This window comes from Zymoseptoria tritici, chromosome 3 (genome assembly GCF_000219625.1).
Source record: "Zymoseptoria tritici IPO323 chromosome 3, whole genome shotgun sequence".
NCBI classification, from domain to species: Eukaryota; Fungi; Ascomycota; class Dothideomycetes; order Mycosphaerellales; family Mycosphaerellaceae; genus Zymoseptoria; species Zymoseptoria tritici.
This window is the reverse complement of record NC_018216.1, coordinates 665,805-692,416: the sequence shown is the minus strand read 5'-3', so window position 1 is coordinate 692,416 and position 26,612 is coordinate 665,805. Positions and strand designations below refer to the sequence as shown.

Here is a 26,612-nt window from a genome sequence, read left to right as displayed (position 1 = left end):
TCTACCAGCCTCATCACGACTCCTTCTCGACAAGCTCATTATGCACATCCGGAATATATTTGCAATATATGCCGTTACGGCTTTGAACGCTCGTTGCGATGCAGCACCAACTCGGGAGATAAATCATGTCATACACGAACGGAGAAGTACCACGTCAAGGCAGTGGCGACAAGGAAATCGTGTTGACAAAGATGCACTCCTCCCCATGCGAATCGGTCTTATGCAGTCCAACCTAGAGACCGCCGAGGGTTATTTGATGGCCGTCAGTCATCCCGGCTCGCCAAACTACGGCAACCATTGGACGGCGGACGAGGTGCACGAGATGTTCGCGCCCGAAGATCAAGCAGTTCAGGATGTCGTGGCTTGGCTCAATAACGCCGGTGTTGGCAATGTCGTGCATTCTGACAACAAGGGCTGGCTTGCTTTTGATATTCCTGCATCGCAAGCGGAAGAGCTTTTCAAGACCCACTACCATGAGCACAACCACCAAAGTGATACAAGCAGTGCAAAGGTGAATTGCAGGCATCTCCGGCATCTCTTGCGTGGCACTTGATCAGCTTTCGCTCTTTGGACCCACGATCAACCATCTTGGACTTTTGCAGACTCTGATCAGTGATCGAGCAGTGCTCAGATAAGACGCTGACAAGTGTTGTAGGTCAAAATCGGATGCGATCACTATTACGTCCCAGAACACCTTGCCCATCACATCGACTACGTTACCCCAGGAGTGGTACTTTCTCCTTCATTCACCAGGGTCAAGCAAGACGTCAAACGGACTAAGCGAACGCCGCAAGAGTCCAGTTGGCATGGTCAAGACGGTGAAGCCAACGAACCATTGCGTGCAAGACAGCCCGAGCCTGTCCCGGATCAGTGGGAGCCGCCCTATCATCCTGCATTGCCTGCGGACCTTCAAGACTGTGGACGAAACGTTACGCCTGCTTGCATAAAAGCTCTCTACGGTATTCCCGATGCTCCGATTGACGTTTCCGATATTGACAGTCTCGGCATATTCGAGGATAGTGATGCATATAACCAAGAAGACCTGGATCTCTTCTACACGCAGTGGGCCAAGCATGTCCCAAATGGTACACGTCCGGACCTCAAATCAGTTGACGGAGGTCAAGCACCGGTCCCACTGATCGATCTGGCCCACCGGTCCGAGTCAACCATCGACCTGGGTATAGCGTACGCTCTGACCTATCCGCAAAAGATCACGCTGTATCAGGTTGACGATGATGTACAAGTGTTCACAAATGGCTTCTATAATACGGTGAGAATGACAATGAAGCAGGATGGAAGTAGAGGTCCAAGCTGACACGAGACAAGTTCCTTGATGCCCTAGACGGTTCATATTGTACATACTCCGCTTACGGTGTCACCGGCAATACAGATGGCTATGATGCGATCTATCCAGATCCTGACCCAGATGGTGGATATAAAGGAAAGCTGATGTGCGGCACGTACAAGCCGACCCGAGTGATCAGTATCAGCTACGGCCCTGGCGAGTACGACTTCCCCTTGAACTACACCAAGCGTCAATGCAACGAACTGCTCAAGCTAGGCCTACAAGGCGTGACCTTCTTCTGGGCGTCGGGAGACGACGGCGTCGCGAGTTACAATGGATGTCTGGGCAAGAATCAGACCGTTTTCAGTCCCTCCTTCCCGACCTGCCCGTACGTCACCAATGTCGGCGCCACGCGCCTGTACGACGATCAGACGGTCCTGGATAAGGAGTCAGCCTTGCACATCGAGACTGGCGAGTACGGCGGCGGATACGACCCCACCTCTTCTGCGGGCGGATTCTCAAATTACTTCGCCGTACCACAATATCAACAGTCCGCGGTGGCATCTTACTTCTCCAACCACGACCCGGGCCTGCCATACTATACCGCCACCTACAACGCGACCGCTATCACGAACCTTGGAGAGCACGGCGGCCTCTATAATCGCGTCGGTCGCGGCTATCCCGATGTCTCTGCCAATGGCTGCAACTTTCTGATATCTCAAGAGCTGGAACCTACCAAGACTTACGGCGCATCCATCTCTGCGCCCATCTGGGCCAGTCTGATCACGTTGATCAACCAGGAGAGGACGAAGTGCGGCAAGGGCCCTGTGGGTTTCATCAATCCCGTGCTCTATGCGAATCCGTGGGCGATGAATGATATCGTAAATGGTAAGTGCATGATAGGCGGTCCGCTGGAGGCGAAGACATGCTCGTAGAGGTGGTCTCGCTGACTTCAAGCTCGTCTCTTAGGGTCGAATCCGGGATGTGGTTCTAGTGGGTTCCAGGCAGTACCGGGCTGGGATCCTGTGACTGGATTGGGAACACCAAACTATCCAAAGCTGTCCCAGCTGTTCAATAGTCTGCCGTGAGAGTGGTTGGCTACCTTGTGTCTTGGGGCCGTTGCAAGAGAACGGGCGACTCCAGATCAGGAGACAAGTGCGGTCCGCAGCGAGATCTCTGATTCCGGCCTTCGCGAAACCGAAATTGAGATGCTAGGATGCTAGATATCTGTTCGGAAAGATTCGCGAAATGCAATGCTTTACAACATGGATATCTGGAGATGGGTTGCAAGAGAGTAGGTCGTCATGTCATGCCATATATGTTATTCATCTGTGTTCGAGGAGTACACGCCGCAACTCCACCTGAAGCCAATCGCTCCCAGATGCCAGTCTACAACTTCGGGATGAACATGGGAGTGTTCTTCTTCCACTGCCGATAGTCCTTGCGATCGCCGTAACGCTTGTCGTACTTCGTCTCGCTCATGGGTACACCAGATACCTGGACTCAAGGTCAGTTATGACGTCTGAACACATACTTGAAAGATCATACCTTGAGAAGAAGGAATGTGACAAATGCCGGGCTGACGGCAGCCATCGCAAGTGCTCCACCTCTGGCAACAGCGCTGCCGCTGAGACCCATTCCAGTCTGGCCCACTGTGCTCAACATCACACCCGCGGCAGTAGTCGCAATTCCTGTCCACAGGGTGCTCTCGCCGAAGTAGTTCTAGAGAGTTCCTATTAGCCAGGGCTGTCATTGTGTGCCCATTGTCCACTTACAGGATGTCTGCTCTTGCTCCACAGTCCGCGCGTCAGAAAGTCCTCGCTGTGCTTCTTCTCTTTCTTCTCCTTCATCCACTGGCTCTTCTGCTTATCGGCCGTGGCCTCGAATGTAATGCCTCCCACATACAGCAACAGACCTACGATGTCGGTAATCGTGACCAATGGGAGAGCAGCAAGCGTCGCAGCAGGAATGCTGTTGATCGCGAGCACTGGCATCAAGCAGAGTGAAACCCAGGTGGCCTGCGCGAAGAAGGCGACGATGAACTTGGAGGGTGTACCACGAATGCTGTCGAACCGACTATCCTTGCCATCTTCCGCCGTGATGCGAGCGAAAAGGAAGCTTCCCAGTCGAGCAGCCCAGAATGTCACCGCCGCGCTGAGGACGACTTGTCGCCAGTTCCAGGTGTTGGCGCCGCCTTTGCTGACGAGACTTTGGAGGAGGCTAGGCCATGCTGGAGCGAGAGTGCCTGGCAGGGACGCGAAGCGGGCGCGGAGAGTCGGGAGGTAAAGGGAGAGCGCCACGCAGGAGATATACGTCAAGGAGCCAGAGAGATCGTATACGCGTTCGGTCTGGAGGGCAATGGAGGGAACGGCGAAGGCAAATTGGAGGCCGTACGCCAAACCAATGGATGGAATCAAAGTGCGGAGGAAAGGGTTGCGGAAGTTTGTTGCATGCAGGAGGCCTTTGAGGAGGGACGTCATGGTGGACTTGTGCTGGTGGTGGGAGGATCCTCGTTGTGAAAGAAAAAGACGAAGAGCCCGACAGGCCTATAAGTAGAAGTCTCCCGTTGTCGTCGAGCTCGACCATCGGAAGGACTGCAAAGGCAGGATCGTGACGACATTACGTCGGGCTCCGGAGGATCTAAATGTCCGTTTGAAGCTCCGTACGCCCCGCAAGCCCCGTACAGCTTTCGATGTTGAGTACCTTACCATGGTTAAGATTACCTTACTTTCTATACGGCAATCGTTGGTAGAGGAAAAGGCTTCACGCGCCGAACTTGTAGAGCAGAGACACTGTGTTAAAGTAAAGTCTGGGCAGCTCGATTGGGTAGTTCTTGGCGGCGAGCAAATTCATTCACCACGCACCTTCCTAAAGCGGCTTTTGGCCAACACTCAAAAATTCGCTGTTATTGCAGCTTCTCATGACCATTTTCTCAAACCGTGCACTCCGCACGATCAACTCAGAGGCCGCTTTGTCGCTCAGGTTGCATTGCAAGAAGAGGCCGTGGTCAAAAAGCACAAAAGAAAGGCACCCTGGAGGATTGAACCCAGGAAAGTCGCAACTGTCTTCGATAGAGAAGAAGAGATGCATCAGCCGTGAATCGAACACGGGGCTAGCCGACACTGAGGACGTCCTAAGACGCCTTTGGCAACGGCTAATTTTACCACTAAACCACTGAAGCCTGAAATCTTGGGTATAACCCCCTGCCAGATAGGAGTCGGAGCCAGTCGCCTCACATATATACCTTGGCTTGATTGAGGAGCAACAGTCCCCCCCTAACACGACCGCATAGCTGCCCACTGAGCGTGGGCTGCCAGGTAATTCTTCAATCTATCCGTGACCTAGGTCGAACAAAATAGTTGAGCATTAGGCTAATTCATTGGAGAAGTCTTATTCTTGAATGAGCAGTCCCAACTATGCTTCCAGGCCGCCGTTAAACTGTCTATTGTACCTTTCCTCCCTGCCCTCCACCCCAAATAATCTCATTCTGGCTAGTCTACATCTGTGGACATCGCGGACGAGGATCATCTATCAAGTCCGTGAGCTCAGTAATATGCATGAGTGGAATCGATTCACGGCTGATGCAACTCGCTCTTTCTTGAGAACAACTTGCGAATACTTGGGTTGGAGTCCCTCGTCTGCTTCGGTTTTGCCGTCCCGGGCGACGTGAAGGAGTTCGATGATGTAACAAGAGCAACAGGAAGCCTCAAGAGTGACGGCAGTCATGGCAGGCACTCGAATGCAATGCCTCGATCCGGCGGACGATGTCTTTGTCGCTTCGCCAATTCGAGACCGATCGATTCAGAATACGAGCACGTTGTCCATAGCCAACACACATCTCAGGGGCAGTTCCGAGCATTCATTTTTCACTCTCTTCACATTTCATGCCCCTCAGCCGTGAGTTGAAGCGAAACAAATGCGGACAGCGCGCATAATCTAAGGTAGCGCCCTTCCAGCGTGAGCCAATCATCGCGGGCGACAGCGCGATCACATGCAAGCTTGAACGTCTCCTGGCCTTCTACATCTCCATAATTATGAGCTTCCGGTAACTGGAGGCTCGCGAACCAATGCTCCATGTCCAGCTCTTCGTCATCACATCTAGCCGGTCCAGCTACGCCCATCGCATCCTCCAGCCGAAGTGAGCGCGGTAGCGACGACGATGACGAGCTCCTCACGTCCGAAGATCCCCTAAGCGGCGACGGTGCTCTCGACAGCATCTCCTTCAAGCGCATAGCAAAACCGCAGAAACCCTCCCTCGCCTCCCGATTTCTACCAAGTCCGTTCCGACCGCCGTCAACACCCGCCTCAGATACGAATACATCGCCTCGTCGCCGCAATCAGGCGGCCAATAATTCCTCTTACGACACCGATTATGCGCCGAAAGACCCTAGATCATTGGATTGGTATGTGGAAGGGCCGGGGAGAAGAGTAGGATACGACAACTTGACAGCTATCGACTGGATCTACGAGTACAGCAAAGAGCGGACACGACTAAGGCAGCTCCACGCCAGCTCTACCGGGATCATCGGACAATTGCGCCTGCTCATAGACGCGAGTCAAGTCTGGTGGGTATTGATCGCGACTGGTGTTGCGGTGGGAAGCATTGCGGCAGGCATTGATGTGGCTAGCGATTGGCTGGGAGATTTGAAAACCGGAGTGTGCAGAGATGTGGACGGAGAAGGTGGAGGAGGCTTCTATCTCAACAAAGTGTTCTGTTGTTGGGGTACGGAGTCTTATGCACAATGTCCTGGTTGGAATACCTGGGGTGGGCTCATGGGGATCGGCAACAAGGGCGGAGGATACATCGTGGGATACATAATATTTGTCCTATTCTCGGTGCTGTTTGCGGCGGCAGCGAGCACGCTGGTCGTGCGGTTCTCTGTATATGCGAAACAGAGCGGGATACCGGAGATCAAGACGATGCTTGGAGGTGTTGTAATCAAAAGGTTCTTGGGCGGTTGGACATTGCTGGTGAAAAGCTTGGGATTGTGTCTAGCAGTGGCTTCGGGTATGTGGTTGGGAAAGGAAGGTCCGCTGGTGCATGTGGCATGCTGTTGCGCCAATTTGTTCATGAAGTTGTTTCCTGGAATCAACGACAACGAGGCGAGGAAGCGTGAGGTTCTGTCTGCTGCAGCCGCTAGCGGAATTTCAGTTGCCTTTGGAGCCCCGATCGGAGGAGTGCTGTTCTCCTTGGAGCAGCTCAGCTATTACTTTCCGGATAAGACGATGTGGGCCTCTTTCGTCTGTGCCATGGTGGCTGCAGTCACTCTACAAGCATACGATCCCTTCAGAACCGGCCAACTGGTGCTATACCAAGTCACATATCACAGCGGCTGGCACGCGTTCGAGATCTTCCCGTTTGCAGTGCTCGGAATCATGGGCGGGCTTTATGGTGCGATGTTTATCAAATTGAACATGCGTGTGGCCAGCTGGCGGAACTCATCGAGCAACCCCTTCCGGTCAAGTCCCATCCGGGAAGTCATACTCGTGGCTCTTATCACAGCGCTCATTAGCTTTCCGATCACGTTCCTACGAGCACAGTCTAGCGAACTAGTGGAGTACCTCTTCGCTGAGTGCAGAGATATTACAGACGACTTCCTCGGACTGTGCAAGTCCGGCGTAGCAAATACTGGCGTCATCCTCGTTCTGCTGGTGTCTGCCGTGCTCGGATTCTTACTAGCGACCGTCACCTTTGGTCTTCAAATTCCAGCTGGAATATTGCTGCCATCCATGGCTGTTGGAGCACTCTATGGCCGCGTGGTGGGACTTATCGTTGAAGTGTGGCAACGTGAGCATCCAAACTTCAGTGCATTCACCAGCTGCGAGCCCGACGTACCCTGCGTCACACCTGGGACATACGCAGTGGTCGGAGCCGCATCTGCTCTCGCAGGTGCGACGCGAATGACGGTCTCGATCATCGTCATCATGTTTGAGCTCACCGGCGCCCTCACTTATGTGCTCCCCATCATGATCGCGGTCATGTTGAGCAAATGGGTCGGCGACGCCTTTGGCAAAGCAGGAATTTACGAGTCGTGGATCCACTTTCAGCAGTATCCGTTTCTGGATAACAAAGACGATTCGCCAGTGCCAGACATACCAGTCTCGGAGGTCATGACCCGCGCAGAGGATCTGGTCTGCATCACTGCCACGGACCATACCATCGATTCGCTCAGAGACCTTCTGCGTGAGCATCCCTATCGGGGATTTCCAGTCGTGACCACCGCCGAAGTCACGCTACTAGGATACATATCTCGCACCGAGCTCACCTTCGCCCTCGACTCCTCTTCTCGCTCTTTACCCGGCAGCACGCAGTGCTTCTTCCAGCATGAAGCCTTTGCCGACCCGACCACGACTCTCGATCTTCGTCCGTGGATGGACCAGACTCCGATCACCCTCAACTCGAGAAGCAGTCTCATGCTCACGAACGAAATGTTTCAGAAGCTGGGTTTGAGATTCGTTGTGTTCGCGGATCAAGGTAGATTGGCTGGCTTGGTCACCAAGAAGGATTTGTGGTCGGTACTAAACGAGTATGCGGGCAGTGGAAGAAGATTAATCAGAGATGAAATTCTGGACCCGAGCCGGGATCGAAGTCGAAGTCGTGGACTGAGTGCATACGAATGATGCACTCTGGCATCGACCTGTACAGCACAGCATTGTAACAATCGATACATTCAAGGTCGAATCCCACATACATTGAAGTGGATCGAATATCTCGAAAGCCTTGCCAACATAATTCGAGGTCGCTTGCGCACATGGCTGCATATGCGTGTGCAGCTGCAGCTGACCCAGAACAATCCAGGATCTAGCTTGCGGCCAATTGTTCGTCATCAAGGCGTGTGTCGATCCGCTCAAGTAGTTCTCTTGATACTGAGCTGCCTCAAAGAAGCTCGTTGCTCTTCTACGGCAAATTTTGCGTTTCAGCCCTCCTGCTCGGCTGAATCGATCCGCCATCCATGTGGGAAAAGCGATACTGGTTGTCCTTGTTCGGGATTCGTACATTGCATCCTTGTCTCTGCGATATGTACGGCTTCGATGCACGGTAATCGACATCGCCATTCCACATCCCACGTTCCGCAGAGTGGAGGAGGTGCCCTGCCGTCGTGGGGAGAAGAGAACGTTGTCACGTATCGCTTGGGACAGCTCGACGTTGACAAAGACTGCCGACGGGTTGAATGCAATGCAATTACATGCATGCACGTGCCCGAACCGTGGTGGCCGGTTGTAAACATTGCGTCTTGATTGCGATTCTATGGATGATGAAACGATCAGAAGACTACACTGCTTCGACAGTGGACAGATGATTTATGCGCAGACTCCCGGGTTGTGCTCCTCGGTTGATTGATATGTGCTTCGGCAAATTTGTCACACTCTTTCTCTCACTTTGAACGCATGGCCGCGACAACAGTCCCGCCGTATTGCAAGTCGTCCAGACAGCCAACGTCCAACATAGCTCGTGCAGCTATCACAAGTGACCACCTCTCTGGCACACCCGAAAGCCACCAGCTGCAGGAACCCGTTCCCGAGATGGCATCGAATCTGTCATTTCTCGGTGTCCGCGCCGAATTATTCGAAACTCGATCATCGGACTTGTGAAATCAAAGGACGCACATTGTTCGACAGGCGGTGACCGGGCATTGACAAACAAGCAAGGCCTTTGTTCGATGATCTGTTGCAGTGCGACTCCTCCGCGGCCGGTGTTCCGTGCAGTGTACCGGGTCTCGATTGCCCCGATCCATAGACGAGATTCCAGGTCCACGTTACCAAGAGTGATGATCAGAGCAGACAGCGTTTCTGAAACTCTCCCTCACTTCGTCCAGACGGAATAGGCGGAATCGACCCATTGATGATCATCTCGCTTTCCTCCAGATGCCAGATGCGGGTGTAACCTGCGACCTGAAGTTACACAACAGCGGTCTACCGGCGCAAGTTGCACACATCGAGACACACCGCGTCAAGGACCCGACGGAACGGTCGTGCGAGATGCCGCGTGTGCATGCTGCAGGCACCCGTCGGGAAATGATAAATACCGGGAACGAGGTCGCTAAATACCGGTCTCTGCCACCCTCTAAGCCGGCCCGCATGCTGTCCGCAAACTCGATTTACATACTCCCGCTTGTAACTCGATTTTCTATGCTCTTTTTTCGAACAGCGCGGCCGCATACTTGTCGGGCAAGCCCGACGCGGCCGCGAGCTTTTATATAGTTTTGCGCTGCCTTCGCAACGTATATAGCATCCACACTTTCTTAAAACGAGTTGCGAAGGCAGCGCAAAACTGTGTTAAAGCTCGCGGCGACCTAGGGAGCCTGCGACCGGCAGTCGGGCGCCGCGCCCCTCGAAAAGGTGTAAGTCTACATATGCGCTACGTTTGTAGTAAGCTGGAGACCGGTATTTAGCGACCTCGTTCCCGGTATTTATCATTTCCCGCACCCGTCAGCCATGAAAAATAATGGTTGGATCAATTGAATGGTCTGGCCGTTGACTGTTGCAAAGAACGACAATGGATGAGACAAGATGGGTGGTACCTTTATGTTTCGCTTTCGATTTTGTTTGTCCAGAGTACAATGTAAGGTAACGGCGTTGGACGAACGAAGTCAGATCCTCCTTCCCATTCGCGTGACCTGCGCTCGGCTCGCCCTGGCTTCACTTCCTCGACTTTGTGGTGCTGGACGTGGATCTCTTGTTGGTCTGGACGGCGACTGTGGAGGATTTTCGTTTCAAGGACCACTTCATTGACGAAGTGTCTCTGCAGTCACCTGATGATTGTTCAGTACAAAGTGGATCGATTCAAGGCCGAGAGCTGCTTTACCGCATCGTTCGTCTAGTCGGTATTCGACGGCGACGACATTTGCTGGACAACGCTTGTGGGACTCCTGGTATTTGATGCCTGAGATCGGTCAGTATCAAGACCTTCCTGCTAATCGAATGGACGTACACCATGCTCGGACAGTGAATCTGAGATGTCCACACGCATATTCGACTTTGGTGTATTCGCACATCTTGCACGGAGTCGACGGTAGATCGTAGTCTTTTCGGTATCTTGTTTCGAGTGAATGATGGACAATCGATCTCCTGAAGGGAGTCCAAGCCCTATAAGAACAACGGTCCAGCAAACTCGACAAAACCCGGCAACTCTGGTGCAAGGCCGCTGCCATCCCAGGCGGCACTTCAGAGGCGGCAAACAGCAGAATGGTGGAACGGGTCGCCTGTCGCCGGCTTCCAAAGAGATCTACCAGTGGAGAACAGCGCTGTCGTGTAACAGAGACGATTCCACACAAACATCACCCGCCAGGTGAATCACCAAAGGGTCTGCACACTTTTGACGGCGGTACTACTCGGCTCTCTACAGGCGGGTGGGGTAATTCGAGAAGAAGGATTCGAGATGTGGATGTAGATGTGGTTGGGTTGGGGTGCAGTCTGCTGCCTCTGCGAATGAGGTACCAGAAGGATGTTTCGAGCTTGTCATTCGTCGGCTGTGGTCTCGGCCTGCTTGGATGCATGCGAACCCCCATTGTCCGAGTACATGTCAAATCGTCCCTCCCACGCTTTGACGAGATGAAGAAGTCAAGCACATCACCCCACGTACGGGTAGCTACTGGATGTGGCATTCGTCCACAATTTCTTTGCTTCGTCAAAGGAATGATGAGTGAAATATGTGACAATGCGCTCCAAGTCCGAAGAGGTTACCGTTCAATCCGGAGATCCGGTCGTTTCTCCAGGCCGGGATAGGCCTGTTCGAAACAAACCGACTCCACGTTTGGCATTCGGAGAAGAGACCGCACGCCTTCTGAGTGGCCAGATATGAGGGTCTAGCGGCGAGCGTAATTCAGATTGACTTTACAAGGGCGGCTGGAGGTCGATCATACAGGATCTGTACATCGTGCTGTGTACGCGGATCCGAAAGCGCCAGGAGTCGCAAGTGCTTTGGGACGCAATAACGAGGCGGGTCTCTGCTTCGATGTTTCGGTGTAATCGGCCTATCGAAGGCAAGCGGTGAAGGTTTCGGCCTTTGCGTTGCGATTCCTGCTTCTTCCTCGCGTTCATCTTCTTGCCTGAGCAAAGCTGAGGCAACACATCGAATGCCTCTGCGGACGCATCAGAAACACAATAGATTGTCATCGGATATGCAAAGTCGTAACAACGTATGAACTGATCAATCGTAAGCCGAGTTCATCTAGAAATCCTCACTTCCTTCGCCCGGATCAAGCCTACACGACAAGTCAGCATCATCAGCAGGCATACATGATCAAGCGACACTCACCATCCCTTCGACATCGACACAGCCCTCTTCCACTTCGTGAACATCTTCTCCGACTGTTCCCGATCCACGTCCGGATGAAACTGCATCCGATCCTTCTGATTGATCGCCTTCAACTCCCCAAACTCTTTCCAAATTCCTACCGCGAACCCCGCCGCAATCGCCGCGCCCAACGCCGTCGTCTCCCTCATCGCCGGTCGATCTACTGGAATCCCAATAATATTCGCCTGCGTCTGCATACACAAATTCGAACTCGACATGCCTCCATCGACCGCGAGGTCGGAGAGTTTATGCCCGCTGTCGAGCTCCATGGCATCGAGGATCGCTTTGGTCTGGAAGCAGGTCGCTTCGAGGGTGGCGCGCGCGATGTGTCCGCGTTGCGTGTGTTGGGTGATGCCGAAGATTGTGCCCTTGGCGTCGTCGATCCAGTAGGGCGCAAAGAGGCCGGAGAAGGCGGTGACAAAGACGCAGCCGCCGTTGTCTTCGACTGTGGCGGCGAGGTCGGAGATTTTCTCCGCGTGGGTGATGAAGCCCATGTTGTCCATGAGGAATTTGACGCCGGAGCCGGCAACGGCAATGGAACCTTCGAGTGCGTATACGGGTTTTCGACGGCCACCGAAGTCGTAGGCTATGGTAGCGAGTAAGCCATGGGTCGATATGACGGGCTTTTCTCCAACGTTGTAAAGGAGAAAGCAGCCTGTGCCGTAGGTGTTCTTTGCACATCCCGGATTAAAGCCTGTTCAATTGTTAGAAAGCTTTCGTGCGCGAATGCCACCCCAGTGAACACACCTTGCTGCCCGACAAGGGCCGCCGATTGATCCCCTAGACATCCGGCTATTCGTTTGCCGGCCAACGCTCCCGATGCCATAGCTCCATATGCCTCAGCGTCGGACGAAGGCACGATCCGAGGAAGATGCAGCTTCCCGATATCCAGATCGAAGAACTCCAGAAGCTCCTTGTCGTACTTGACAGTGTGCAGATTCATGAACATGGTTCTCGAGGCATTGGTACTGTCCGTGACAAAGTACTTGGGATCCTTGCCGTTCAGGTTGTACAACAGCCATGTGTCCACTGTGCCGAATGCCAGTCTGCCCTCATCATATGCTTGCTTCACCTCTGGTACGTTGCTAAGCAGCCACATCAACTTCACCGCCGAAGGATATGTGGACAGCGGCATTCCAGTCTTCGCTGACAAGTTGAGTCCAAGCTCTTTCTCCTTCGCCTTCAGATCGCGAACAAGACCTTTCGTGCGAGTGTCCGGCCAAGCAATAGCATTGTGAAGAGGCTCTCCGGTCTCGTAGTCCCAGACAAGGGCAGTCTCTCGCTGGTTCGTGATTCCAATAACGCGCAGATCGTCCAAATCGTGCCCAAGCTCGGTGAAAGCATGTGTGGCTTTCTTCACGCACACTTCCACGCTCGCGACCAGTTCCTTGGGATCATGTTCGTGCCAGCCAGACTCTGGATAGTGTTGGTGGAACTCGTGTTGGTGGCTGGCGACTGGCTCACCGGTTCCGTCGAATATGATGAAGCGCGAGCTAGTGGTGCCCTGGTCGATGCTTCCGATGAAGAATTGTGCCAAAACGTTCTCTTTGCTGGTTGTGAATCGCGGCATGCCTGGCCTTTCTAACTTTACACCAGGAGCTTGTTCTGGGTTGTGTTCCGCCTCAAGACTTCCCGCGCCAGCGTCCTTCATGTCGCTAGTGGTCTCCGGCTGGCCATTGACCGGGAGCTCTGCCACTTGTTGAGCAGAAAGTGAAGCAGGCATCGTGCTTAGTCGTAGTAGGTTCCGGAGGGAGCGATGTATATAGTACCGCGTGATCGAAGGTTTTAGAAATCCAGCGTATGTGATCGCAAATGAGCCGGAGCTAGAACAGTACACGGCGCAATGCGAGTCCAGAAAATTGTGATTGAATAGAGAGAACGTGAAAGAGAAAGTAGAGGCGGACAACTTACCAACAGACTCACATCGCGTGCGAACACGACCCTTTTCACATAAATCGTCTCTGCCAACACGCGCGCGACACGGCACAAGGCAGGGTGGAGAAAGAAGATTCCTCGGAAGAGCAGTGATGGTCAACTGATGTAAGTCAATTCCTTGGGGTCTCCACGGGCCCACTCCCTCCACCTACGTCCGGTGCAGAACAGTGTGGGAACCGGGTGTGGCCAGCCCAGGTTACGGCGACTATATAGACTCCGTTGGAAGTCTAGCTGCGACCGCATAATTTCTTCTGTATTGTGTGCACCTCGGATGTGGCTGCTCGACACACAAGCATCAATGCCCCGAATGGAGTACGCCTGGATGAAAACACAGAAACGGCAAGACCACGATCGATGGGCAAAACAGTCGCCCACAACCCGACGAAACCCTCACATCGTGATCAGGCAATTTTCCAGCTTGATCCAGTCCCTCATTGCGCGTCGTTGGTAGTCCGTAGAAGGGCCGTCCGGCAGAGATATGGGGTATCGGACCGGGAATCGATCTCGGCGTGCGTTTGGCTTCGCCACATCCCGTCTTTCGATGAGCCACAGCGCTCCACTGCGTGATCGACTCGGGCGGGAAGAGGATGGCATACCTTGATCGGGGTTGTTGATGGAAGAAGAGGAGGTGAGGTGGAGTGCGAAGGAAGGACGACTTGTGCTTGAGCACGGGCCAGGTGAGCCGAGCTTTCAAGAGTGTTCACTGTCGAAAGCACATGATATGGTGGAACATAAGCTTGAAAAGTAGTCGCATGCCTACGATTTATGATAGGACTCAGTGAGGTATGCAGCAGAGATACTCGAGCAAGCACACGAGCAGACGTGATGTACAAATGAGCGTTATTCATTGACGACGCTAAGTATGCTCCATGCTCAGCATATACACATCTCGCAGCGCATCTTCATCCCATCGTACTTCCTATGGTATCCCAATTTAAGCAGCGATGCCAATGACACCGCAAGCCGGCCTTGGTCCAGCGTTACCCGTCTTCTTACTCTCCTCGTGACCTCCCTTGCCGAGATCATCGGTGCCGCCGTGGACGACGACAGTGCGACCGAGCACGCTCTCGGGTCCGATCAGCTTGATGAGCTTGTCCGTGACGCTGCCCTTGCCGTTGCCCTGGCCGTCGGTCTTAAAGTTGCCCAAGTCGCCGACGTGGCGCTCGGAGTCCTCGGGGGCACCGTGGGTCTTGGAGTGAGGGTTGACTGTGTGGAGAGATTGAAGGTCAGATTTGTGCTCTCTTTGCTGCTCCGATTGTGTATGGCGATGAACGGATGTCACTTACAGTGAGGACCAGCGCTGGTGCAGCCGTTCGTGTTGTCACCAAAGGCGTGAACGTGCATGCCGCGCTCGGCGTTGGGGTCGTTGCCGGTGATGTCCCATGTGATGGTGGTCTCGGCGCCCTCGGAGGTCTGCTCGAAGGTCACGGTGCCCTTGACATTGGAGTCTCCACGGAGAACAGCGACTGGAGGGAAGACATGTCAGCTTCGCGTGTACAGCATTGATGATGACAGCTCGAGTCCCAAGAGTATCAATTCCGCCATCAAGGTGCATGTCCCATGTGAGGTGCCGCCGGAATGCCTGCTGGTCTCGCACAGCCGCACACAAACGGCAGAACTCCGATCGCACGACCTTGATGGAGGTAATGCCACCGCCCGGTTGGGTGAGATGGTCATAAACATGCTCATTCTTGCTTGTGCCAAGCTCCACCTTGTCGAGATGAGCCCAATGGGAGGATTCGACGCCACTTTCACGTACCTGCTTTGACCATTGTGGCGGTGTTTGGTATATGTAGTTTTTGGAAGTGTTGTTGTGTATTCTGATGACTTGACCGGTATCGTCGAGATGATTGTCGTGGCAGAAACAGGTGGAAGTGGGAGATGTGAGCATTGCTTGCCCCGCCGAACTTGCCCCACCTCTGACGTGGACCTGAGAAGAATTCGCCATTATTGCTCCTTCTCCGAAACAGGAGCTCGAGGAACTTCCATGTAAGCGCCTCAGGTGTACGACTAATGTACGCTGAACGCAAAGACTTGAGTCATCATCATGTCGACCATGTCGACAAAGTCACATTGCTAATTGAAGCTATCTGTCCAGCCATAGGATCACTCTAGCCCCTTTTCCAAGCCGACAGTCTGCCCGAAATATCACACGCTTAAACAAAACCCAATCTAGGCCTCAATCTTTTGCCTGAGGATGTCCTTGAGAGTGACAGCGTCCGCGGCGAACTTGCTGATACCCTCAGAGAGCTTGTGCACGGCCATGGGCTCCTCGTTGAATTGGAAGCGGAACTCGGCCTCGTCGTCAATGTAGCTCTTCTTCTCAATGTCGAGCGAGCCAGCGTCCTCGGACTTGAGCTTCTGTGGCACGGCGTCCTGGCTGTTGTAGAGCTGCTCGAGAAGGTTTGGTGCAATCGTGAGGTAGTCGCAGCCAGCAAGCTCGGTGATCTCGCCGATGTTGCGGAAGGAGGCACCCATGACGATGGTCTTGTAGCCGAACTTCTTGTAGTAGTTGAAGATTTGCTGGACGGACTTGACGCCGGGGTCGTTCTGGGCGGTGTACTCGGTCTTGGTGTTGGCCTTGTACCAGTCGAGGATGCGGCCGACGAACGGAGAGATGAGGAAGGCACCGGCCTCAGCAGCGGCGATGGCTTGGGGGAGAGAGAACATGAGGGTCAAGTTGCAGTTGATGCCGTGCTTGCTCTGGAGCTCGCGGGCGGCCTGGATGCCCTCCCAGGTGGAAGCGAGCTTGATGAGAACGCGGGACTTGTCGATGCCAATCTCCTTGTAGAGCTGTTTTGCGAGTGTCAGCTGCCAGATCATATCACAACGTCTGACTTATGGTTCCTACCTCAATAATGTGGAGAGCCTTGTCGATGGACGCCTTCTTGTCGAAGGAGAATCTCGCGTCAACCTCAGTCGAAACCTTGCCAGGGACGATGTTAAGGATCTCCTTTCCGAATTGGACGAGGAGGTTGTCGAGTGTCGCGTCCACCTGCTCAGCCGTGCTCTTGCCATGCTTCTTTCCGTACTGGACCGCCTCGTCGATGAGCTTGGCGTATTCGGGCTTCTTGGATGCGGCGAGGATCAAAGATGGGTTGGTGGTGGCATCTTGCGGCTTGTACTTGCCAATGGTGGCGAAGTCACCAGAGTCGCACACGACGGTCTGAAGAGGTTCAGTCAGCTGTGTTCGAGGTTCATCGGCCGGCGAGACTTGTGAGGTCCGCGTCGGAAGGTTGGAAAGGCGCTACTTACGGTGCCGGTGGCCTTGAGCTGTTCGAGAGAGGAAGACATGATTGAGGTGTTTGTGTGGTGAGTTTGTGTTCGTTGGAGTGTTGGTGGTTGTTTGATCGGTCTTTGGTGAGTGTGGTTGACAAGAGTCAAACAAAACTTTTGGGATTCAGCAATCGAGATACCCCTCCACGCAAACAAGACCCTTGCCAATGACGAAGGTTTTGGATTGTCACTCCAGCGGTTCGCCGCACGCTGTCATCCGACGGCGATTAGCCTGTGCTCCGACACTCTGCCGGCGGTGAATGAAAACTCCGGCACATTCGCCGAAAACTGCTGCCAGAGCCTACAAATGCCTGATCGGATGCCGTGGTGTTGATTAACCGACATTCATATCGGCGACCGCCACTATTGACTCTGCATGAGCATAACAGATGGGTTAGTCCTCAAAAACACTGCTTCCGTTGTTGCCATGGCTCGCTCCCTGTTTCGATCGATCATGGAAGAAGCAAAGGGAGCGCTGTTTCCAAGTGCCATTTGACCTCTCCGCCGTTGAAATCAGCCTAAAGGAGGTCGCCATCAAAATTCGATTGAGCTCCCAATCAAATTGCCAAAATTGGGGGCTGGAGTTGCCTCAGGCCTTCACTCTCTCTGGCACAGTTTCCACGACCTCCTTCCTGGTAAATCTTCGCTGCCGCTGGTCATCTCAGATCAGCGACCAGGATGAGCAAGCAGTGCCCGGAGAGCCACGGAATCGTGACAATGGAGGTTCAAGCAGAAATCTGCTTGGCTATCGACATGCAGTACAACCCAGTGACCTCGTGGCACAATCGGTAAGACTGAATGATGGCGATGTCTCGCCCCGAAGCTCCTTTCCTCTCGCACATGGCTACACCTTGCTCTTCTTCGTGGTCTACGGCTTCTGCATCCGACGGTCGGCATCGTCCGTCCCATAAGATCGCGTCTGCCGATTCATATCGCATTATCAGCCTCTTGCCGGGAGAGTACGAAGACTCAATCATTGAATGTCGACTGGAGGAAGTGTCTCTCAAGGATGCCGCTGTCGAATTTGTCGCGTTGTCGTTCTGTTCTGGTAATCCTAACGCCGATGTAAGAATCTGGTGCGATGGCAGGCCTCTTAGCATCACGGCCGACTTGTTCGCTGTGCTTCGCAACGCGAGAGCGCGGCAATCGACGGTGAGCTTGTGGGTTGGTGAGTGCGGTTCATCAAGTGTCGTCGAGCAGCAGGCTAACTCAGACAAGATCAATTATGTATAGACCAGACCGATATACTCGACCGCAATGAGCAGAGCAGTAAAATGGGCCAAATCTACCGCGCTGCGAGTGGCGTGGTAGTCTGGCTCGGCGAAGAAAGCGATGGATCTTCGGCCGCCATGCAGTTGCCCAGAAGGATCAGAAAATACTGGCCAAGTCTCTACGATAATCCCCGCGAGCTATTGCAGTCGAACAAGACTCCTGACAATATTGATCGTTGGCAAACCGGTGTCTGGACCGCCTTCATGTCGCTTTTGGAACGGCCTTGGTGGCGGCGTATCTGGGCGATACAAGAGGTCGTCTGTGCTCGGGAGATCATTCTCACTTGTGGAACTGCAACGGCAGTATGGGATGACTTCGTCAAGTTGGTTCAAGTCATCGACGCAATACGACACCCGGTCAACACGCCATCACCAGGTACGAGGACCACGGCCCAACGTGTTGCCTTCATGCAGGAGTTGCGATCAATCACAGAGCAGGGCACGACGCAGGCCATGACGGACTACGCCGATAAAGACTCCTTGGCCTTGAACATTCTCAGCATGGCGAAAGACTGCGAAGCAACTGATCATCGCGACAAGCTATTTGCCTGTCATCATCTGGTCCGACTCTGGGACCGACCGGACTATGGCATGCCGATCGAGATGCTTTATAAGCGCTTCGCCTTGAAGTATCTATCGAGGCTCGCAGAGGCCATTACTGAACCCAGCTGTGATGAGAAGACCTTGTTCCGAAGACAAGTGGAGTTGGTCTACACCGCGGGAACGTGCAACCAAAATCTTGACCTGCCGTCCTGGGTACCCGACTGGAGCGTTCCATGGCGCACCCGACCATTGTGGTATGAGAACGAATGCTATAGTGCTGGAGGACACGAGATCAAGGAGATAATAGCCACTGTTGTGGAACGCAGACCTCACGAGTTCAACTTCCGCCTCCCTGTCACCACCAAGGTCTTCGATCGAGTCCTCGCCGCAGGTACCGATGCCATACAAGTGACGAGCAGCGACCCTTCAGACCTTTTCGTCGACCTACGAGCATGGCTCTTCCAATCCATGTCCTTACTGCACATGCATCGCAATCGCAGTAGCCCCTACACCGACCTCACGACCGCAATCGCACGCACTATCACCGTCGACCAGGACGACGGTCATCGTCTGTCGCCTGAAGAAGCCGTCTCAAGATATGAAGCACTGCTAGAGATGCTCCGTCTATCCAAGGCCGAACCCTCTTCACCCATCGACAACGAATCGCAAAGTACCTACCACTCCGTCGCGGCATTTCTTCGCGGCAGGGTGGTCTTCGTGACGGAGCGAGGCTACATCGGTCTGGCACAAGTCGGAGTCGCATGGGGAGACACTATTGCCGTTATGCAAGGTGCTCCGGTGCCGATTGTGCTGCGGCCGACGTTGGAGACAGGTCCGAAGGTCAGGGAGTATCGAATGTTATGTGAGGCTTTCGTTGCTAATGATGAGGTGATGTATGGAGGGTTTTGGGAGGGTGATGTTCCGGGAGAGGATATTGCATTGGTATGAGAGACTGAATTCAGGATAATGCCGTTGAAGAGTGATTTGTATGCTCGACAAACACACGGTCGACGGGCGCTGGAGGCAGGAGCAATCGGGCCTGAGGCATCACCGACCCCACGTCGACCCCACGCCCTTTGGCATTGGAGGTCTGACAGCGATTTGAACTCTACAACAACACGATAAACAATCTTACCACTTTTCGGTTCTCTGAATCATTGCCTGAACGTGTGCAAAACTTCCGCATCTGCTTGCCTCATCTCGTTCGCAGCGGAACAACTCCGAGAAGACGGCCGAGTACCATTCTCCAACGCATCCGCAAACCATCAGTCGAAGCCAGAAAAATGTCGATTCAACAGGTCACTCTACTCGGAGCAGACGGCAAATTAGGACCTTCGATCTACGAAGCCTTGGTGTCAGCCGGCTTCACAGTCACAGTCCTGAAGCGGGATTCCTCCAAATCGAAAACTTCGTACCCATCTCAAGTCTCAATCCCGGACGCTTTCAACGTGGAAGATCTAGTCGAAGTCCTACGCGGGCAGGATGCTATAGTTGTCACGATCAAGGGCAGCGAAACAGAATTGCAAAAGAGAATTGCGGACGCTTGTGTCAAAGCTGGCGTGAAGCGTAGGTCTTGCTATGTTTCCTCCTCAATGGCCCAAACTGACTATCCTCTCAGGGTTTATACCCGCCGACTTCGGCTCCGTCGACTCCTCCAGCGCCTTGACCCAAGAACTGGTACCCTTGTACAAGCACAAAACCGCTCTGCGGGAATATCTCATCGAACTGGCCCAGAAACACTCATCCTTCACCTGGACCTCTCTCGTATGTGGACACTTTTTCGACCAGTCTCTCGAGTTCCTTCACATCTACCTCCCCCAACGCCGCATCGAAATCATCAACGACGGCTCCCAAAAATGGTCCGCCAGTTCCCTTGCCCAAATCGCCCTCGCTACCGTCCGCATCCTGCAACGTCCGGATGTCACGGCCAACCGCATGATCTACATCCAATCATTCCTGGTATCGCAGAATGAAGTCACGGCCGCGTTCGAGCGGGCGACGGGTGGAGCGAAGTGGGAAGTTGTGAGCAAGGATTCGGAGAAGTATCGAGAAGAGGAGAAGAAGAAGGCGGACGCGGGGGATAAGGAGGCGGTGGAGAATTTGGTGTGGTTGTTGGGTGCGATTGATGCGGATTGGACGGGGAAGAAGGATTTTGCGATGGAGGAGTTGGGGTTGGAGGAGGAGGATTTGGATGAGGTTGTGCGGGCGACTGTGAAGAGGTTGGAAGGCTAGTGGAGACCGCAGCTGGCTTTTAGTGGATCGATCTGGATCTGGGCCTGGAAATGTGATGCTGGAGGACATGCGCAGTCTCTATGTCGTTTCCCTGCTGCGCAGCCTCCGCGATTGTTCGAAGGTATCCGACGGCTCACTGGCTGGATATTCGTCAGCCTAATTGTGAGGCTGAACTGGCATATACACTGCTCTTTCCAAAGCTATCCATTCTGATCATAAAATCATGCACCGACTACTCCTCTCTTCCCTCCCACCTCCTTCTCCTCTCCGTTTCCTCCTCCTTCCGTCCCTCTGGTCATCCCGCTCCCTGTTCTTCGCCAGATCTCTTCTTATAATCTGCCGACAAACATCCATAAAAACCTCATGAATATTCGTTGCTTGTCTTGCACTCGTCTCATAGTACGGAATATTCCCCCAGCTCTGCGAGAGCTGAAATGCCTTCGCTCGTGACACAGCGCGGTCTTCTTCGAGATCGGACTTGTTTCCCACGAGTACCATGGGGAAGTTCTTGTCGCCTTTTGTGCGGACGATTTGGTCGTGAAGGTCGATGAGTTCGCGGAGGGAGGAGGCGGAGGTTATGCTGAAGACGAGGAGGAAGCCTTGGCCGAGGCGCATGTACATATCTCTGGTGGAGGAGAGGTTAGAGGGTGGATCTGACGGGTGGTGCAGGGGGGAGGGTATGGAGGTACCTCATTGCCGCTGGGATGAATGTTAGCTTCCGTCACGCGCAGCTAACTATGATCAGGTGATCTTACTGAACTGCTCTGTCCCTGCTGTATCCATGATCTCCAGAATTACTTGTCTTCCCTAAACTCGGAGTGTAAGCAGCTTACTTGCCATATCTCCCGAAAGTGCCGAACTTTCGTACATCAACGTCGACATCTTTTCGATACGAATCTTCGATTGTAGGATCGTAGCGCTCCACAAATATTCCTTGGACAAATTGCACTACGACTTGTGAGCGTTGCTCTTCAAGATGGCGCGGTGGGTTTGCGTACTCGTAAGACAACTTTTCCCTACTCCGCCAGAGCCCAGGACAGCTATGTGGTACTCCCGCTGATGTGCCGTATGTCGAGGCATATTGTGCGAGCACTTCTATCTTGCGGCGCGGCTTCCATGCGGCGTTGACAGTATGCGCGGTGCTCGCTACTCGTGCGCAGACTCAAGCGAACAATCGTATCGTTCGCCCTGCTATTGTCCCAGATTTTGGAGACTTGTATGGAGATTTGCTGAGTCGAGTCGTGCTGAAGACGTCTCAAAGATATGTAGCCGGATTGCGCCGGATCGTCAGGCTATGGGCAAGCTCCAGCGTCGGCAATATAGAGGCAACGGGTCGTCCAAGTACCAGCGGCAAATTGAACGCAGCGTATGAGAGGAGAGGTGAGTTGCGCGCAGGAGGGCGAGGAGAAGGTTTGGCAGTCAATGTCAGAAATGTTTGCTGAGGATGTGGTAATCAAGAAGATGTACTAATAACAAGAGAAGAAGCAAAGGATGGCTTGTGAAAGTGACCACGGTCCTCCCATGCAAGTACCCAGATAGCGCGGCAGCTGGGGTGTCGCAGGGGCTTATAATCGCGTGGCCGTACGGATGCCGCAGATCTGGTGGGCAGAACTAGTTTAGAGTATGTCGATGGAGGCGTCCGCTACGCGACAAATGCGAAGGACGGCGTATGCTGCCATGAACATGCTCTGCGTGGTGCAAAAGACTGAGGGAGAAAAGTTGCCAGCATGCAAGCCTGTGACGGGATGGAGCTCCAGGGTCATGACTGCATCGGGCCTGGAGTCCGACACGCGACTCGCGTAGCTTGCCGAGTGGACGAGGATCGTTTGCATCACTCCTGCAGCACTGGTCGAACTTCTCTCTTGCAAGTTGTGCCGTGGAGCAAATCAAAGGCCGTTTTCATGCTAAATGGACGGGAAATTCGCATTCCTGTGCCGCCATTTGTCGAGCTGTCGTCCATTTAGAAAGTCGATCAAAGATGTGGTTGAGTTCGGCCCCTCCTCCTAGCTTCGATGAGCGACGCTACGGAGGCGGGGTCCTTGTCCCACGCGTGAGCAGGGCCAGGAACTGTAAGGGATTGCAGCAGCCTCTTGTTCCGCGAGACATTTTCCACAGCTCCGGAGTCGTGGGCCCCGGTCCCGCTTCGCCATTGATATAGATGTCCTCCCGCCAATAAAAGGCGGATGCAGACTCGCCGTCAGTTCTGAGTCGGTCGCTCTGATCCCGGCGGTATGCTAGCCGGCATGCGACATGTGTACAACAGTACAAGTCTACAGTCTTGCTCCGACGTGCAGCTCACTGTCAGTCGCATGAAAGATTCGAGTGCATGCTCCCGGCGAACACGAATGGCTTCTGCAGTCAGGTCCGTACCGCAAGCATAAGGTATCTCCGTATCGCAAAGCTTCCGACGTCAGAGGCGGGCAGTTCCTTTTACCTTCCATGAAGAGATCATGACGATGTCAGTGTTGGAACGAGACGAAGTGAGGCCTGCTGTGTATCCTCAAGAGTATGTGTTTGAGCACGAGACATGCGTCTGAGCACGAGACAAGTGTGGGCTTGCTATACTGCCGGCAATGCCATTGCCAAAGCCCCTGCTGGCGGAAGGGTCAAGACGGATCTTGCGTTGGACGTAGACCGAGATTGCAACCGCTGTGCTGACACGTCGGAAGGTCAACCATGGGTCTTGGTACAGAGGTGGCGTCTTTGAGCCTGCACTTGGAGGTGATGTCGTTGTTGTGGTATCGAGAGCGAGGGATGCTTCGTTGCTGCCCTTCAGGTGAATCCGCCCCAAGGACGGGACCTATCCAGATGACTAAGGCAGGAGCGGGACGGGAGCATCCGCTACCTACATACCCAGTCGTCTCTCTCAAAGCCATGGTAGGTTGACCTTCCATCAAAGGCATTATCGACCATGCGTTTCCCGCTCATAGCAGCGGTCGCTGTCACAATAGGACCTGCGCTCGCGGTGTTTCAAGACGAAGCCTGGAATACCGACTATCAATTCGCGCTCCTGGGACTCCCGAAAGAGGACACGACTTTTTTCCATCAGCCGGATCCGAGCTCCAGGGCGTCTCTGGTTTACACATTATCGGACGAGGGTGTCATCGGAGCGGTGAATCCCAGAGATGGCTCGTTAGTCTGGCGTCAAAGACTGCCGTCCAACAGCACAGTCGCCGAGACTGGCTTCTTACGAGCTGGGGAGGGCCAGGACGTTGTTGTTGGTGGCATCGGAGGACAGGTTAGCGCCTGGAGCGCTGCAGATGGTCGATTAGCTTGGTCGATCACCCTGCCTGGACGCCTTGAGGATCTGGAGATCCTTGAACTGACTGATGGCACTACCACCGCTGGAGTGAAGGATGCAATCGTGCTAACAAGCGGTGCTCATCCCGCCATTCAACGCCTGGATGGAGCGACTGGATCTGTCAGATGGTCACATAACCTCGACAGCGGAGATGCTCCCTACCAGGTATTGGCATCGTCCACAGAGGTCTTCGCGATCTTGCTTCACAAGACCATGCTTGGCTACATCAAGATCAAAGTCATTTCTCTGGACCCTGTGACCGGACGCAAGAACGATGAGCACTCTCTGAGCTCTGATAATGAGCTTGCATCGGCCGACACGATTGTGGCAGTCGGTGCCAATTCCGCATCTCCGATCATCGCCTGGACAGACGCAGCGCATACTGTTCTGAAGGTCAACATTGTTGGTTCAAAGGCAGTAACGTCGTTCGACATTGAAAAGCGAAGCGGCGACCTCGTACAAAAAGTACGACTTCACGCGCCTTTTCACACAAACTCAATTGCACACTTTCTTGTCCACTACGAGACAGGGACTGGCCACTGGGCCGAGGTGTTTCACATCGATCTGGAGAAGAACAAGGTTGAAAAGGCCTACTCACTACCAAAGCTTGGAGGTGCAGGCGCGTTCTCCACAAGCACCGCCAATGCGAATGTCTTCTTCACACGCATCACGCGAGACGAAGTTATGACGGTATCTTCCGTCTCTCACGGAATCCTGGGCAAGTGGCCAGTTAGCGACTTCGGGGTCGTTGCTGGCCGTGACGAGGTGGTCGAGCCCATACACGCCGTTTCGGAAGTCTCTCCCAAGGGCAGCGGTATGCCGGCCCTTCGATCTGCTATCCTGCTTTCTACTGGAGACTGGGTACTATTGAAGAACGGCGGTCCTGTCTGGCTCAGACCCGAAGCACTTGCGGGTACCCTGGCTGCCACTTTCTCAAACTCAGCGGCCGTCGAAGACTTCGCAGAGCAGCTCGAAATTGAGGCTCACAGCAACTTTGTGTCTGCATACTTCCACCGTGTTGCAAGACACCTGTCGGACTTGCAAAAATTGCCTGAGGTTTTGACTGCACTCCCCCAGCGCATCCAGGCCGGACTCTTTGGAACCACTGCGGACAGCGGTTTGAAGAAGGATGTCTTTGGGTTTCACCAAGTTGTTGCTATGGCATCAAAGAATGGAAGAGTTGTGGCTTTGGACGCTGGGAATCCTAAGAACGTGCTCTGGAGTAGGAAAGTGGTCAGCATCACACCTGGACAATCTTGGACGCCCTCATTCACATCGGCGGAAGACGGTGTCTTGACCTTGACCCACGGCGAAAATGCCGAGAAGATCCAGCTGAACGCTACGACAGGCGAGGCTGTGACTCGCGTTCGGATTTCCAACGCCGACCTTCAGCACCCTGGTGCAGTGTTGTTCACCATGCGCAATGGCGAGCTCGAAGCAACGAAACCAGACATTTCCGGCGCTCTGTGGCATTTCGTTCCGCCAAAAGAGGAGCGAGTCATCAGCCTGGTCCCGCGACCTGTCAACGACCCAGTAGCCTCGATTGGCAAAGTCCTCGGTGATCGAAGAGTGCTGTACAAATATCTCAGCCCGAATCTGGCGCTTCTCGTCACTGCCAACGACGTGGCCAAATCTGCTTCATTCTACGTTCTGGACACAATCTCGGGCGCCACCTTGTACTCGAACATTCACACCGACGTGGACCTCAGCGCTCCCATCCCATCGATCATGTCGGAGAACTGGTTTGCATACTCCTACACCGCGGAGATCTCCGAAGATACACCCAAAGGTCATCATCTCGTTGTCGGCGAGATGTTTGAATCGCTGATCCCGAATGATCGCGGTCCCCTCAGCGCAAAGACCAACATCTCAAGCTTGCAAGCAGCAGCAGAGCCCTTCGTGCTGCTCAGATCCTACCAAATCCCAGAAGCCATTGCGAAGCTCTCCGTCACCCGGACTCGGCAAGGCATCACTTCCCGCCAGCTTCTCGCTGTGATGGAGGACTCAAACTCGATTGTTGGTATTCCCTATAGTGTCCTGGACCCGCGTCGGCCTATCGGCAGAGACCCCACAAAAGACGAGCAGATGGAGGGCCTCATGCGCTACTCGCCAACGCTGGAGTTTGACCCGAAGTGGTACCTGAACCACCAACGTGAGCTTCTGGGCATCTCGAATGTCATCACATCGCCAGCTCTGATCGAGAGCACGAGCTTGGTCTTCGCGTACGGACTGGACATTTTCGGAACGAGGTTGACGCCTAGTTTCAGCTTCGACATCTTGGGCAAGGACTTCAACAAGTTTCAGATGTTGGCTACTGTGGCCGCGCTGGGAGTCGGGACTGTTCTGGTGGCGCCATTGGTGAGTGGTATGATCGATTCATACTGACATCTTGCTAACACTTTTCAGGTCGCGAGAAAGCAGATTAATGCCAGATGGCAGTTTGCTTAGATGTACAAGTATTTCATACATCTG

General features: G+C 53.8%; 10 protein-coding genes across 10 annotated transcripts; 4 read left to right on the top strand and 6 right to left on the bottom strand.

Moving 5' to 3' along the window:
• Positions 1–40: 40 nt before the first annotated feature.
• MYCGRDRAFT_38337 (uncharacterized protein) lies at positions 41–2,373 on the top strand (the record flags this gene model as incomplete). Its single annotated transcript, XM_003854526.1, has 4 exons — positions 41–511; positions 656–1,270; positions 1,327–2,173; positions 2,255–2,373. 4 exons carry the CDS (start codon positions 41–43, stop codon positions 2,371–2,373), a joined length of 2,052 nt encoding a protein of 683 aa, XP_003854574.1.
• Positions 2,374–2,674: 301 nt separating this feature from the next.
• MYCGRDRAFT_69411 (uncharacterized protein) lies at positions 2,675–3,829 on the bottom strand (the record flags this gene model as incomplete). The annotated part of the gene is made up of 3 exons (XM_003853643.1): positions 2,675–2,782; positions 2,834–3,007; positions 3,061–3,829. 3 exons carry the CDS (start codon positions 3,763–3,765, stop codon positions 2,675–2,677), a joined length of 987 nt encoding a protein of 328 aa, XP_003853691.1.
• A 1,608-nt stretch (positions 3,830–5,437) lies between these two features.
• Positions 5,438–7,810, top strand: MYCGRDRAFT_20761 (uncharacterized protein; the record flags this gene model as incomplete). Its single annotated transcript, XM_003854527.1, has 1 exon — positions 5,438–7,810. A coding segment is annotated over one exon (2,373 nt), but the record flags the coding sequence as incomplete, so codon positions are not given.
• A 2,201-nt stretch (positions 7,811–10,011) lies between these two features.
• Positions 10,012–10,281, bottom strand: MYCGRDRAFT_39210 (uncharacterized protein; the record flags this gene model as incomplete). The annotated part of the gene is made up of 2 exons (XM_003853642.1): positions 10,012–10,169; positions 10,218–10,281. 2 exons carry the CDS (start codon positions 10,279–10,281, stop codon positions 10,012–10,014), a joined length of 222 nt encoding a protein of 73 aa, XP_003853690.1.
• Positions 10,282–11,456: 1,175 nt separating this feature from the next.
• Positions 11,457–13,152, bottom strand: MYCGRDRAFT_85027 (uncharacterized protein; the record flags this gene model as incomplete). Its single annotated transcript, XM_003853641.1, has 3 exons — positions 11,457–11,490; positions 11,544–12,276; positions 12,330–13,152. 3 exons carry the CDS (start codon positions 13,150–13,152, stop codon positions 11,457–11,459), a joined length of 1,590 nt encoding a protein of 529 aa, XP_003853689.1.
• Positions 13,153–14,256: 1,104 nt separating this feature from the next.
• MYCGRDRAFT_103593 (superoxide dismutase [Cu-Zn]) lies at positions 14,257–15,347 on the bottom strand (the record flags this gene model as incomplete). The annotated part of the gene is made up of 3 exons (XM_003853640.1): positions 14,257–14,723; positions 14,804–14,983; positions 15,277–15,347. 3 exons carry the CDS (start codon positions 15,287–15,289, stop codon positions 14,452–14,454), a joined length of 465 nt encoding a protein of 154 aa, XP_003853688.1.
• Positions 15,348–15,553: 206 nt separating this feature from the next.
• Positions 15,554–16,895, bottom strand: TAL1 (uncharacterized protein; the record flags this gene model as incomplete). The annotated part of the gene is made up of 3 exons (XM_003853639.1): positions 15,554–16,310; positions 16,369–16,683; positions 16,773–16,895. 3 exons carry the CDS (start codon positions 16,809–16,811, stop codon positions 15,690–15,692), a joined length of 975 nt encoding a protein of 324 aa, XP_003853687.1.
• Positions 16,896–19,757: 2,862 nt separating this feature from the next.
• On the top strand, positions 19,758–20,887 carry MYCGRDRAFT_56299 (uncharacterized protein; the record flags this gene model as incomplete). Its single annotated transcript, XM_003854528.1, has 2 exons — positions 19,758–20,173; positions 20,226–20,887. The coding sequence occupies 2 exons, from the start codon at positions 19,891–19,893 to the stop codon at positions 20,837–20,839; spliced, it is 897 nt and encodes a 298-aa protein (XP_003854576.1).
• A 78-nt stretch (positions 20,888–20,965) lies between these two features.
• Positions 20,966–22,273, bottom strand: MYCGRDRAFT_69392 (Rho type ras small GTPase-like protein; the record flags this gene model as incomplete). Its single annotated transcript, XM_003853638.1, has 4 exons — positions 20,966–21,492; positions 21,595–21,646; positions 21,708–21,787; positions 21,838–22,273. 4 exons carry the CDS (start codon positions 21,917–21,919, stop codon positions 21,053–21,055), a joined length of 654 nt encoding a protein of 217 aa, XP_003853686.1.
• A 1,464-nt stretch (positions 22,274–23,737) lies between these two features.
• Positions 23,738–26,588, top strand: MYCGRDRAFT_99418 (uncharacterized protein; the record flags this gene model as incomplete). The annotated part of the gene is made up of 2 exons (XM_003854529.1): positions 23,738–26,498; positions 26,559–26,588. 2 exons carry the CDS (start codon positions 23,751–23,753, stop codon positions 26,586–26,588), a joined length of 2,778 nt encoding a protein of 925 aa, XP_003854577.1.
• Positions 26,589–26,612: the final 24 nt, after the last annotated feature.